The sequence below is a fragment of the Crocuta crocuta genome, unplaced genomic scaffold (genome assembly GCF_008692635.1).
Source record: "Crocuta crocuta isolate KB4526 unplaced genomic scaffold, BGI_CrCroc_1.0 scaffold57, whole genome shotgun sequence".
Taxonomy (NCBI): domain Eukaryota; kingdom Metazoa; phylum Chordata; class Mammalia; order Carnivora; family Hyaenidae; genus Crocuta; species Crocuta crocuta.
This window is the reverse complement of record NW_027532163.1, coordinates 3,438,221-3,452,823: the sequence shown is the minus strand read 5'-3', so window position 1 is coordinate 3,452,823 and position 14,603 is coordinate 3,438,221. Positions and strand designations below refer to the sequence as shown.

Genomic DNA, 14,603 nt, shown 5'->3' with positions numbered 1-14,603 from the left:
CCGCCCGGGCACGCGCGGCACGAACAGGGCCTGGAGCTGCGCTAGACAAACACCTGTCCCGCCTGGGCTCCGCGAGATTTGGGGGCGAAAGCATAGGCAGCAGTGGGCGCGTTCTCGCGAGGTTTAGGAAATTTCCCACGGCCCGTGTTGTGTCTGAGTTGAGTAGTGGAAGGCGGTGGGAAGGAGGTGTAGCGTGAGACTGGGCTGCCCGCATTGGGCACATGCGCAGTGCCGCTCGCGCGTGCCGCGCCAATCCTGCAGCGCCTTCAGCAGGTCTCCGGCAGCGGATTCCAGTTCTCCGGGTTTTGGGGCTCCCTACAGGAGGCAGTGCTCGATCTGGGAATCTCTAGGAATTGAAAGGGCAAGGCTGGCGGGGGTGAGGGTAGGGGAGGGGTGGTGGAGCTACGGATGTTGCAGGTAGGAAGAAGGGGTCAGGATTCAGGCCCTTCTCCCTTCTAGTAAATGCCCAGACCGACCAAGTTTGCTCTGGGGTTTCCAGGCTTGGGTTGCCCGAAGTACGTTTCGGGGCAGCGACCAGCGTCCTTCACCTTGCCAGGCCCACGGGAGGACCTGGGCAGGGCCCGTCCCCATTACACCTGCGTTCACACACGGCCGGGGGCTGCGACGAGGTGCTAACAAGGCGCACACAGCAGGCAGCTCTGTGCCCCAGAGCCACCTCTGGTTTGAGTGCGGGGTGGGGGGAGTGGTGGCTCTCAATTCCAACGCCGTCTTTCACTCCTGGAGAAAACTACGCGGAGCCCTAGCAGGCGTAAGACAGGTGGACATTAGGGGTGTCTTTGCCAAAGGCCTTGGCCTGAGCTCATTTCACACCCAAGGGGAAGAAAGCGAAGTCCACTGAGCTGAACTGCAAAAGTTTTCCATTTCCAGAGCTCTGGAGGGTCAGCCCACGTTGTAACTTGTCTGTCTGCGCGCTAGCAAGGGGGACCGAATGGGCGACGACAGTTCTAGGTTTGTCACTCGCAGAACTCCAGGCACCTCTCTAGCTTCAGCATCTAACGCTGACATTAGCATAAGGGAGGCGCCCAATGAACGGCTGAATGAATGAAAAGGGCTGGGAACCGGAGTGAGCGGGAAGCCACTTGGAAAACACCCATTTGAGGAGGTGTTTCATCTAGGCCTGTGAAACGCGGCAGATTTTCCCAGGACCCCTCCTCCCTTCCCCTCGGCCCCGCCTCCTGACCCCTCCATTCCCCGTCCCCGTTGTAATCCCCTCCGGTTTTCCTCTGTCTCCACGTACGTCCCTCAGGGCGCGTCCCAAAACCCGGATAACCGGAGCGCTCCCCATGGACCACACTGAGGGCTCGCCCGCGGAGGAGCCGCCTGCGCATGCTCCATCGCTTGGGTAGGTTTCCAGGGAAGGCAGCGAGCAGGATCCCCTACTCTGCGGGCGGCGCGAGGCGTCTGGCTCTTCGCGGCGGCTGCGAGGGGAAAAGAAGCGCGGGGGCTGGGTGGACTCGAGGAGTGAGGGAAAAGGGAAGGGGCGGGGGAGAGGGACCAGGGAAGGCGTCAAGGGGAATCTCGCGAGGGTTGGAGTTTTGGCGAGAGTTTGTGGAAGATGGCGCCTGTTGTGACAGGGTNGCTTGGCACCCTCCCCCCCACCCCTTCCCTCTCATCTTCGGTTGATTTATCCACTACCCACGGAGTATGTCGGCTGAACGGTCTCAGCCTCGGGGGCTCCATCTGGTGCTTCAGCGAGCAGACAGACCCTACGGTTTGTTGTTGTTTCTGTGGGTCTTGAAGATGCACGGGGATACTTAGTTTCCTCCTNCTTTCTCTCGGGATCACAATGTCTCCAGTTTTCTTCGCGGTCTCTTCGGGCCCACGGTTGTTTTGCTTGGAAACAGTAGCCCTGGAAAAAGATCTGGTCTCTTGGTTCTTGCTCCCCCCGCCCCCTCCACCGCCCGCTTTTAGGCCGTTTCTGACGGCCTAGGCCAAGGGCAGCTGTCGTAGCTTTGCCCCTGGGTTACCTGAGGGTATCGTGGGACGGTTAGGAGAGGTGCGAGGTATCCTTTTCCTGCTGGCGTGTGACCCGTTCCAGACGTCCACAGTGGATATTCATTCTGTACGTGAACAGTCGTAGAGTGAATTTTGATGTTAAAGGCTTGCGAGTATTCGGATTGAAAATGTCAGCATTTTCGAGACTCTAGTTCTGGAGTTTATTTTACCAGTAACTCCTGCTGCCTAAGGAAAAGGGGAGGAGGCATCGTGCTTGGGAATTGGATACACATGATTTACTTTTTTCATAACCGGTGGGTAGTTACTAGTTACATGCTTCTGGTCTGTTCGAGATTTGTGACAACCCTTCTGTCCCGTCTTTGGAGTTGAAATGAGGAACGCGCTTAAGAGTGCAGTTTCTGGTTGATGAATACTGCTTCTAGAATCTTTGTGGAATGCATTAATCAAGTGTAATTAAAAGACATTTAAGTAGTAGTCTTGAGGAAGGTGAAGGCACTTCTAATGTTAAAGGAGCTTTAAATTGTTCAGAGTGCTTATTGTTATGGTAATGAAAAGTTGGGAGTTGTGTGTGGGGGTGGGGGAGAGTGGTGTGGTGAAGTGTATTTAAATAGCCTAAATATTCTGGTGCTGGGGATAAGAAATATTCGGATTTTCCAGGATTACTAGATTGAATATACAGTTCAGAAGTCCCCCCGCCCCCATTAGTTGGTCATTACTTTAGAGGTGGTGTTACCCACGGAATCATGTGGAGTGTCATTTCCTTTATAAAGTCCGTGAAGTGCTACTAGGAGGGGATGTACAGGATTTAGTGTGAGGAATGTTGGTGCAGTAGAAATCTTTTTTTTTCCTTCAAAGGCTGTGATTAGAATTAGTAGTTTGAATTTTAATTAATGGAAAATTGTGTTTCATAATTGATACGTGAGGGTTTTGTGAAACTTTGTGTTCAGTCTGGGTTCCATGAGTGGATTTTACCAGTAATCATTTGTCTCCCGTACTTGTTTGTGCATAATCATTCTTTTGAAGGTAAAACCTTGAGTGCGCTTTTCCTGACTGTAAGCAGAGTATAAATACGGTGTAATAAGGGAAGGTATTTTGTTCTGACTTGTACATGTAAGAATGATCACATAAACATCATAAAAGCTACTCTCACATATTGTTATGTGATTCTGAATTAAGTAAGGCTTTTATTTTCTGATCAAGTAAAATGTTGCCTTCACTAAATTATATCACAAACAGCCTATTTAGAAACATACCGGATGGGTTATGGTTGGGAAACTTTCATTCTGATTATTTGCTATTAAAGTTTTAAATTTATTGTCCATACATATTGTGGGTTGGTCTGCACAGTGTTTTCAGGGAAAAAAAAATAAGATGCTCACTTTCCAGATCTATTTTAACATATGCGTCTAGGTATTAGGTTTTAATCAGTTAGGTTTGTTAAAAAGTTACCTATTGCCGATAATAGATTTCTATCAATGTCTTTTAAAGGGGTAAGATAAAAAAAAGGTTGGGGAGGGCTAATCTTGCCAGCTGTAATTTATTAAATAATCTTTGGCACTCTGGGTGGATAAGGTATTAGGGAAAAAATGGTGTGTTTGAAAGTTCTTACAAATCTTAATTCCAGTATTGCGTCATTTTAAAAATTAAAAACCTAGGATGTGACTTTAAAACATTTTTTGCTTCCTCCTAATACTAAATTTCATGTTGTTTCAACTAGGGGCAGTATTTTCTCATGGATTGACTAAAAGTTGTTATTTTTGGCATCTGGCTTTATGATTATTTCCAAGTTACTCTACTTCCCCTGGGCCAATTTCCTAACTATGTAGTAAAATGGGAATTGTAATAACTTGCCACATCTGCACAGGATTGCTGTGCCTTAGGATTTGCAGAGAGCATCCTTGGATGAAAGGTGTAGTTAAAGTCTAGGAATTGTTACTGAAATAAGCTGATGTGAAGTAGGTCATATTTTATAGGAAGTCAAGTAGGAATTTATGAACAAAGTTCTTGGCAAGTTGCAATGGTGATAGTGGGATGAAAAAAATGAAAGTATGCATTATAGTTGGGGTAGATAAAACCAATACATTTTTTTCCCCTGTAGGCTTAGAGGGAGAGGGATATGTGTAACAAATTACAGGTGGCGTGTGTGTGTTGTAGGAGAAATTGAAATCAGTCAAACTCATAATAACATTGTAAAATTGTGGGATGCTTTCCTTCTATTGATTTGTTTTCTGCACATGGTAATATTTTTTTTTAAGTTTTTATTTTATGCATGTGGCAATATTGTTTTTAAATGGTAGCACAAAATGTTTTCACCAGACTCTGGGCCAAATTTGTTCATAGTAATGACTAATTTTCAAGATACCTTATAGTTTTCAGTCCTTTGTCATTTGCTCTAAAGAATATTTTCTAACAACTGGGACCATAAATTTCAGGGTTGGCCCTTGGTCAAGGAGTGTTTTACATTTGGGAGACGCTCTGTAGAGACTTACTGAACAAATGAAAGCTGTTGCTTCTCTATTCCTGGTAGATGGTAACATGTCCCAGCTAAGTTCCCCAAGCTAGGTTTCTAGATTCCTCTCTCAACACTGACTCTTTATCTTTAGTCACCTAGAACTGAAACTTTTCTTTCCAGAAAAATCTCTTGAATCTGCCTCCTTCACCTCTGCTGCCACAGTTCTTGTTCTCCTTTCTCCCCTGGATTACTATAAACATTGGCAGCCTCCTTTTTGTTCCTAGACTCAACTCCTTCATCCAGATTCCACACAGCCTAAAGAGCAAATCTGATCACTTCATTACTTAGTTTAAAAACCTTTCAATGGCTCCCCCTAGCAGCCTTCATTAAAGAGGCAGTGGAGTAGAGAGTTGTAAGAGTTCACATTTAGGATTTAATCTGAACTGGATTCCAATTCTGTCGCCGCCTCTTAAAACCTCTGTAACATTGAAAAGTGATCGAACCTTTCCTTGGCTTGTCCATCAATTGCAAGGTAATTATTTTTTGTTCAGTGGGTTGTTGTTAGGATTAAAACATTTAGTAGGATGGCTGCCCCGTAGCAGGTGCTTAAAAAATGTTAGCTAGCTTGGCGTATAGGGTCCTCTGTAACTATTTCATTTACTTTGTCTCCATCTGAACTGTTTATATTTCCCTTTATAATCAGAGCTCCAGCTATATTTAAGAATCTGTAGTTCCCTGGATGGGTTTAGCAATTTAACGCCTTCTATGCATGAAAAGTGCTGGTATTAGTGGGTTATTATTCAAGACATAAACCTGAGGATGATCTACCAGGATCTAGCAGGCTAGGTTCATTGCCTCTTCCATGTGTTCTTAAAGGAGTCAGTATAATTCTCTAAGTGTCCTACTGAGTCGTAATTGTCACACTGAGAGGCTTATAGTTGTGATGTGGCAGATTCTTGTGTGTGTGTGTGTGTGTGTGTGTGTGTGATCATTTATATATTCTTATACTGGAAAGAGTGGCCAGTACATGATAGGGACCCAGTAAAAAGGTTTTTTTGAACAAATGACTGGAGTACTCTTAAACCTTGTTGCAACCTGGTTTCTGTAGGCAGAATTTGATATATACAGGGACTGTATTGATTCTTTGGGGAATTTAATTGCTGAGGTACCCAAAGGAATTGATATCTTCAGCTACAGGCAGTCTCATAGCCTTATGAGAACATTATAGTAAAATCTTGGGCAGAAGTTCCTTTTGGATTAGATTTTATTATTTGTGGAAAACTGACAAGTTTAAGCATCACAAGTGTCGCATTTTGTTTTTTTGCATGCTTGACAAGTGTTTCTCAAAAAGTTCCATTATTTTTTAATGTTTTAAGTCCTTAGATGTGTAGGGATGTGTGTTAAAACTTAAGACTCTGAGGACTGCTTTTTTTTTTTTGTGGGGGGTGAGAGGGAGATCCATGCCACTGAACGAAATAGCAACTTGATAACCTTCAGGAAGCCTCAGGAATTGTGGGTAGATTACTTATGATTTCTCCAAGCTTCACGTTCTACCTCTGTATAAAAGGGGAATGATAATTTTGTTGTATTTATCTGACGGGTATTGTGGCTATCAAGTAAGGTCAAAATAAAACTATGTATGTTGTAAGTGATTTGTAAATAGTAAAGCACTGTATACAGATATTTTAGTTGTAACAATTGTTTTCTTCTGGTTACCTTTCATAGGCAGGACTTTTTATTTTGTAACCTGTGGTTTGTGGGTCATGTTTTAGGAAAGCAGCAATGTATTTAGTGCAGTGGACCGCAGCCCTTGAAATATGTATTTTGGCATTTTGAGTAGACTTATTTGGTAAATTGCTGCTTGACCATGGATGTTGCCGTTAAGTCACCCCCAACTTTTGGGGTCTACTTGTTACTGCTTTCCTCTCTGCTTGGACAGCAGTAATAATGCAGGAAAGTCAACTGCTACCATCTTTCATACACTCTGCCTGCTGTTCTGGGTGCCCCTTAGGCCTGGCACAGCATCATGGTGTCACTGATGCCTCATTAGGCCTGCTTCTGCTTCAGGGAATGAAATGATATTCCAGTGGTATGAAAAGGATAATGTGTTTCCTGAACATACTTCTGAGGAAAAGCAAGCATTACAGGCATTGTGGCTTGGGTTGTATAATTGGTAGTAATTACCCATCTGCGTAAATATTTGTGTAGGTTTGTTATGTTGAGACCGTGCATAATGATAGGCACAACAGTTTTTTAGTCAGGTTGGTTATGTTCATGGCAGTCTTGGAAACATTGCGCTATTTTAAGTTTACAAAACAATATAGAAACCACTGTTTCTTAGGTATCCTAAGTTGCAGAAGCCTTGAGATGAAAATGCCACACCTGTTGGATGTGAGCTGAAATATGCTAGAAAATCAGATTGACTCTTTTTAACTCCTCTCCCACACTTTTTTCCTATATTTGATCGTTTTAACTTGGCCTTTGAGCTAATATGTTTTCTGTGCATTATTAATCAGATGATGGAATTATAAATGAATAAAGAGTGTCTTTCTCATAAAAACTTTATATAACCCGGAAAAATGTTGATCACTTTATGAAACACTGTTATTTCTTACTAGTGTGGTAAAGATTATGTTATATAACTGCAGTATTGGTTACCTTATAAAGTACAGAACTAGTGTTGTGGGTTTTTTTTCTTATTATTATGAACCATTTATTTTGGAACTAGTCTTGCTCCAGACAGAACATATTAGCTTTAGGCTGGTTTGCATAGTTGGAGGGAGGGTATTTGTTCCCTTATTGGAAAACAGACCCACTAAGATCTTGCCTTATTTTGCTAACATACCTTGTTTTTATTTTATTTCTTATGGACCTTATTTTTTTAAGAGCAGTTTTAGGTTCATCGCAATATTGAGGGGAAGACACAGAGATACCCCATGTTCTCCCTGCCCCTGTATGTAAATAGCCTCCTTCATTATCAACACCCCCTCACCAGAGTGGTAGATTTGTTATAGTTGATAAACTTATGGGGCGCCTGGGTGGCTCATTTGGCTGAGTGTCCAACTTTGGCTCAGGTCATGGTCTCATGGTTCAGGAGTTCTAGCCCTGCATCAGGCTCTGTGCTGACAGCTTGGAGCCTGGATCCTGCTTCAGGGTCAGTCTCCTCTCTCTGCCCCTGCCCTGCTCACTCTCTGTCTCTCAATAAATAAATAAATAAATATTTTTAAAAAGCCTTACATTGGCACATTATTGTCTAAGTCTGTAGTTTACATTAAACTTCATTCTTTGGGTTAGAACATGTGTAAATGTATCTACCCGTGTAGTATCATACAGCAGTTTCATCGCCCTAAAAATCTTGTGTTCTGCCTACTCATCCCCTCCCCAACCTTACCTCCTGGCAACCAGTGAATTTTTTTATTGTCTCCACAGTTTTCAGCATAATTTTTCAAATCATTTAACTTTTGGTTTGAGAGTGAGAAAAATTTTCATTCAAAAAATTATATAGTTCTGTACAAAGCTCCTGATCCATATACCAACTGGAGGAAGTGGAAACATTGAGGTTCCCTGTAATGAAGGGGAGGGGTTCAGGGAAATGAGTATAACCATGCTTCAGTGATTCTTCAGTATAACTGCAGAAATATGTTCTAAGCAGTCGTTGAGCACGTAATAGGTATGAGAGCCATGTATTAGTCTTAAAAAGAAGTTGTCTGGTGAAGCTTATAATTTAGTGGAAAGTACACAGAGAGTTATAATAGAAATTATAAGAACTGTAACATGTATAATAGTGGGAACACAGAGGTGTGAATGATTATCTTAATTGGAGGAGAGTTCATAGAAAAGGTGAGAGCTGATGGGGGCTATTAGGAAATAAAACTGGAAGAGTGTTTGGGTCTTCTTGGAGGGTCTCGAATCCTAAGTTAAGGATTTGTTATCAATCAGGGATTGAGGTAGGAAGGGACTGAACATTTTTGAAGAGGTGTGGCTGGGTGTAATCTATGTAGAATAGATTGGGGTGGATGGAGACCCATAAGAGAAATATAAACACAGTCTGATCATGATGGTAGTAGGCTTATCCGTGGAAAGAACAAAGCAGCTCTTATGAGACAGGATGGTATAGGAAGCTTGGGAATCAGTGCCCTGTAGATCTATGGCTGTGAGCATTCACTTACTCTGTCTTGTCTGAAAACTCGGAGTAGATAATACTTCATGGTATTGGTGTGAAGATCAAATGAGATATGGGATATAAAATGCCTAGCTCAGTTCTGGGAGTAGTAGATGGACTCAATAAATATGTCCTTCTCTTCCCCGCTCTGGAGTAGAATTTAAAGGATAAGATGGAGAGCTGGCAACGGTGGAAGAGAAGGTGGGGAGAAAAAAATGGAATGATTGAAACTTGGGTAAAGCAACTAGAAATGGGAAACTCTGAGCAATGTGAGCACGTACAAGAGGACCTACCTGATCTGGTTTTGTTTTTTTTAGCTTTTAAACAACTGCTGAATACTTTTTCATGTTTCTGTAACAATTTTGTATACTTTGGTAACATTTAACATCTTTCTGCAGTTACATGAATAGATCTGTGTCGAGTCTCTCTGTCTCTCTCTCTGTCTCTCTGATTTGTCAGCGAGCTCCATAAAGACAGGATCAATATTTTACTTATCTTGCATAATTATGGCACAGCTGTGATCAACTAGAATGTTGCATGCTGGATGAATAGGACTTGAATGGATTTAATAATATATAACGCTTGCCACTAGGTGGCACTTAGTCTAAGTGATAAGGCTGACATTCAGCATAGTTTTTCTGTGAAAAAACCATGGAGACACGGACCTCCTGAATCATGTTTAGCTTTCTTCCATTTCTGGACCATACATTTTGAAGTGGAATATGAAACATTAGCAAATTAAAAATCCATAGTGTTGAAAAATAGAAAAACCGTAATGCCGTTACAGTATGCCCTCTAGAAAGAAGCTGAAGGGAGGCTCAGTGAAATTCCACAAGTGACCAAACTCCACATCTCCAAATGTATTGACAGTGAAGCTTGGTGGTTAGAGTTTAGGCTATAGTTTTATGATTAAAGGAGGAGACTTTGGGAATTTGCTTCTTATTGGACTTAATGAAAGATGATGAAGTGTGGTTTGTAAGGATACTAGACTGTGATTCTATGTTCTTATTTATATTTTGGTATATTCTTTTCTCTCTGTAACACACCATAGAATGTAACTATATCTTGCGTGACAAATGTTAAGGTTATTAAATCCATTCCATTCAGGAAACTTAAGAGCTGGAAAAGATCTCGCTAATCATATGTTCTAAAGTAACCACTCATTTAAACGTAGGCACACATGGACTGAACAATTTCCAATTGGCTGAGACATATTCAATGAATGAGCTGAGACTAGTTCCAGCATGCTTTTTGGGGAGGACTTGTGCTGGTCTTTTACTCTTTTTAATTTATACCATTCAGCTCCCTTTTTAAAAAATTATTAAAAATAAATGCTTTAATTTTTTAAATGTTTATTTTAGAGAGAGAGAGGGAGAGAGAAAGAGCAAGCACACAAGTGGGGGAGGGGCAGAGAGGGACGGAGACACAGAATCCAAAGCAGGCTCCCGTCTCTGAGCTGTCAGCACAGAGCCTGACACGGGCTCCAACTCAGGAACCATGAGATCATGACCTGAGCCCGAGTTGGATGCTCAACTGACTGAGCCTCCCAGGCATCCCCATTCAACTGCCTTTTAATGTTATATGCACTTTGCTTTGTCTTTACTTCTGTGGGTGCCATCTTCGACCAAGAATACAAATCTCTAGCTCCAAGCTTGGTTGGAGTGTTGCTTAATAAACAGCTCTGGGGCACCTTGGTGGCTTCGTAGGTTGAGCATCTGACTTTTGGCTTAGATCATGATCTCGCAGTTTGTGAGTTCCAGCCCCACATTGGGCTCTTGTGCTGTCAGGCACACAGAGCCTGCTTCAGATCTTCTGACCCCTCTCTCTGCTCCACCCCTGCTTGTACTCTCTCAAAAATAAATAAAACAAAGAAACAAACAGTCAGCTCTGAGCCTGCCGGTCTTACCTCCTTTGCTGTCTTCCTGTTCTTGATGCTGCTTGTGTTCTTTATCTTGTATATCTGACTGACCAGGGTGGCCTCTTTGAGAACATGTGTCTTCTCAGTGCACACTTCTTCCCCCCTGTGCGTTAGCCATCCCTACTCCAGAACTGCCTTGGTTCAGTTACCTCTGGCTCACCCCAGCCTCTGCCTCTTTTCCCTAGCATTTTAGTTCTGCCACTTGCACTAAATTGCAGCCGGTTGTTTCAAAACCCTCTGTTAGAGAAAATGGAAGGGTAGAAGAGGAGATTGAGAAAAAAGAAGATGGTCAATTAGGAAGGAGGCCACAACTGGAAATTTTATAGTGAGAGGTAGACTCATTTATGAACCTGATGATTTTCATACAGTGATTTTTCTAGTGTATATTTCAAGACAGTATCATTCTCTTGACTGCGGAGTTCATTAAGTGTGTTGTACCTGTCATCTGTGCTTATTCAGATGTTGTCAAGGAAGTGAATTAAATCCATTTCAGCATTCCAGAGGTAGTAGTGATAGTTTTAGTAATTTACAGCTTCTAATAATGAGTGCCATTATTTGATTAAATGGATCATACTGAATTAGTGGGAGTTGCCACTTGACTATTATAATGTTAAAAAAATAAACTTGATAGCTGTAGCTTTCAAAGATTATTTCCTAATTATTGGTAAACAAGCCATTTTTCATCCTGGCCTTCCCCCACAATATAGGGGAAATCCTTTTACATATAAGATTTTACCTAGAGGATACTTATTTTTGACTTAAGCTAGTTTCCAAGGTGTAACTGTTGAAAGTTGTCAGTTGGTAAATTAAATAAATTACATTAGAATTTAAATTAACATGGAGGCTTAGATATGCAGTTGATTTATTTTTTCATCTCATTTTAGCTTGTTTTTCTATTTCAAGGAAGAGACTGTTGATGTGGAAGTTTTTCTTAGGCGTTCATTAATGTCATCTTGATTATTTTTGTGTTGGAAAAATCATGCATATAAGAAATTCAAAAATTATTTAAATATGTCCTGGAAAGTCAGCCATGGTAGTCTTCCACCAGGAAATTAACTACTGTAACAACTGGGAGTTTAGTTTTCCACTTTTTCTTTTTAAGTGGAAATGCTGACATTCAGTTTATTAAGTGTCAGTAGTTTAGCAAACATTGAGAAGTTTTAGGGAGTTGACATTTTGTTGATTTTGTGAGGGAGATGGTATCTCCATTTTATAGATAAGTCTGAGGGTTAGGAATTTAGTAATTTAACTCAGGTTCACACAGCTTTATTCTGCCTCTGCCATTTACTGTCCTGCTCTGTATTTATAGAGCTTTTGTTTCTCCGCCTAAATGGTACTCACCTGAAAGCGTCCACGCCCCCTGGAAGGTAACAAGCAATCCCATCGAGAAGTCTAATAAAGGCTTTACGGAAAAGGGGATTATATTAGATTATTACTTTAGATAAAGTATTAGATTACTCTCTGTTAGAGATTACTTTAAAAATAAATAGGTGTTCTAGAAATGCAAAGTTAGATTTGACTGTTTATAAATATATTCTGATGGAATATGTCTTTTTCTTATTTTGTGTAACAATTTTATTTTTTACATGATACTTTTTGTCAACTTTAAAGTATTTTCTCTCAGATTTTCATTTGTCATTCAATCTTATTTATTGTCTTAAATCGTTTTAAAATATTTACGTAATCAAATTTGTAGTTTTTCCTTTGGCTTTGTGTTTTGCTTGTCTTCTTCACACTTAAGATTATGAAAGCATTCTTATGTTTTTCTTATAAATGTCCTTTTACAACTTAAAAAATGATTTATCCCTTTAACCCTTCTGGAATGTGTGTGGTTTTTTTTTGTTTTGTTTTGTTTTTTGCTATGTGTTATGTGGTGTAGAGTCTGACTTTATTTTTTCCAAATGTATAACCAAATGTACAGCATTGTTTTTCATGCACTTAGTTTTTTCTGTCTTCTGTTTTATAGAGTTGTGATTCTTAAAATGAGATCTTTGGACAAGCAGCAATGGGATAATCAGGGAACTTGTTACAGATGCACTTTCCTTCCTTCTACCCCAGACCTCCTCTGTCGGAAGCTCTGGCGGTGTGGAGTCCAGCAGTCTGGAGCTTCAGCAAGCCCTCCAGGTGCTTCTGGTGCTAGCTGGAGTTTGTGAATCACTCTTAGAACTCCTCTTTAAGGAAGGGCAAGCCCTCTGTGCACTAGATCCTGTCCCTTCTCAGCTCCTCTGAGACATTGGATAGCCAGCTAGCCTCCCCTGTCCCTGGCCTCATTTGTCACCTTTGTGTTGAAGCATGCTTGACAGTATACAAACATGCTGTTATTTCTCTGGACTCTGCTTTAGTTCTCTATTGCCCTTTGCAACAAACTTCCTATGGAGAGTTTTTCTATCTCCAGTTAGTCTCCATTCTCCCTAAACCTACTTCAGCCAGGCTTTTATCTCCAGCAAACCTGCTCCTCTCCCTCCAGTTACCCCTGCAGGTTACTGTAGTGGTCAGTTTTGTCAGATGTTATCTGAGTTGATCAGTATTTGATATCTTGGATCACTCCCTTCTTGCTCAAACATTTTGGTTTCCCACCTTGCTGGCACATTTTTCTTGGTCTCTAGTACTTTCTCATTTTACCACATTTATCCCACACTCTGTACGCCTTCCTGTTTTATTTTTTTTCTCACTTGCATATATCAGCTTCTAACAATATGTATTATTTGCGTTTTGATTTTGTATTTCTCTGCCCTACTAAAATAGAGTGCTTGGTACATAGAAGGTACTCAGTAAGTATTTGTTGAATGAATGAACCCATGAAGTGTTCTAGCAGCATCACTTTTTGAATGCTCTGTCCTTACTGATTTGAAGCCCTCCTTCTGCTAGTGTATGTTATGAAGGTTTTTAAAAAAATATTTATTTTGAGGAGGGAGAGAACATGCAAGCAGGGTAGGGGGAGAGAAGGAGAGAGGGAGAATTTAAGCAAGTTCCACTCCCAGTGCAGATCCTGATGCAGGGCTCCATCCTCACTACTGTGAGATCATGACTTGAGCCCAAATCAAGAGTTGGACGCTTAACCAACTGAGCCACCCAGGCATCCCTAGTGGGCTTCCTGGTATTAATACAGATTCATCTAATGTGTTTCAAATGTAATGTGTTTTTAAATGTGGTATTCAATAGCCTTGAGATCTGTTGTTACATTTAGCTTTTGCCATTGTCTGGTGTGGAAGGCAGTATTAATTGTTTTATAGAAATTTAACCCAGTTTTACTTGCTGCTTGGTAGGAAAGTTGAAATTCAGACTCCTGTTGCTGGATTCCAATATCATTGCCATGAGCATCTTCTAATTACTATGTAATTTAGTATGTGATAATTCCTCCTCTCCACCCCCTCTTCTCCAAATTTGAGATGAATATCTGATAGTTGTCTATCTACAGGATTGGGTGTGCTCACTAAATAGAAGAGCCCCTTCCCTAACTCCAGCCAGAGTAAAGATCTGAGGCAGCAGGATGAAGTTGAACAGGAATTCGGTTTATGTGGGATTTTTTAAAAATAGACTTTATTTTTTAAGAAAAACTTGATGGAATTTTTGTCTCTGCATTTCAGTTTATGATTTCAGAAGAAAGTTGTGGAAAGAACCCAGGCTGGAGGTCATGAAAACACATTCTTTTCACTACTACAAACTGATTTGATACTCCGCTTCACTTTTTTTTGGCCTTTGATCTAGGCTTTAAGTTAAACAGGATACTATATGTGTCAGAGAACTTAGAAAGTAATTCTTATACTGTATAAATGAAAGGTATTACTATTAAGGATGACTTGAGTGATGTGTTTTTGGTATTCTAGATACTTTCGTCTTTTGTATGATACTGGAGTACTTTTAATTTTGTTTTATGTCAAACTTTTATAAATGTAATTTTAAAGTTTTTGATGCAAGTGTTGTTTTTCTAAGTCCACAGCTGTGGATGTGGCTTAAAAAGTGATGAGCATCGACAATGATGAGCCTTTATGGAGCAATGAAAGGCTGCTTACAAATTGTAGCCACAGTTGAAATGAATTCTGTGTTTGTTATTTGTGAATCCCTGAGGGTAAATGTGTTGGGGGGGGGGGGGG

At 41.1% G+C, this 14,603-nt stretch overlaps 1 protein-coding gene and 1 long non-coding RNA gene across 8 annotated transcripts in view; one reads left to right on the top strand and one right to left on the bottom strand.

Annotated features, from left to right (window-relative positions):
• LOC144241923 (uncharacterized) overlaps positions 1-160 on the bottom strand; it is a 23,077-nt gene extending 22,917 nt beyond the window's left edge. For both annotated transcript variants that reach the window (XR_013338247.1, XR_013338246.1), the window contains exon 1: positions 54-160. This is a non-coding gene — a long non-coding RNA (uncharacterized LOC144241923). The remainder of the gene's footprint in view (positions 1-53) is intronic.
• Positions 1-14,603, top strand: part of RBPJ (recombination signal binding protein for immunoglobulin kappa J region) — a 215,382-nt gene that overhangs the window by 115,115 nt on the left and 85,664 nt on the right. Inside the window, exon 1 of one of the 6 annotated variants that reach the window (XM_077776603.1) lies at positions 1,233-1,363. The exons of 1 other annotated variant lie outside the window; for it this stretch is intronic. In XM_077776603.1, coding sequence (XP_077632729.1) covers positions 1,305-1,363 — 59 coding nt within the window. In that variant the 5' untranslated portion in view covers positions 1,233-1,304. Of the gene's footprint in view, positions 1-1,232; positions 1,364-1,519; positions 1,597-14,603 lie in introns of those variants that run through there. 4 more of the 6 variants (XM_077776601.1, XM_077776602.1, XM_077776598.1 and 1 more) reach the window with 4 other exon arrangements.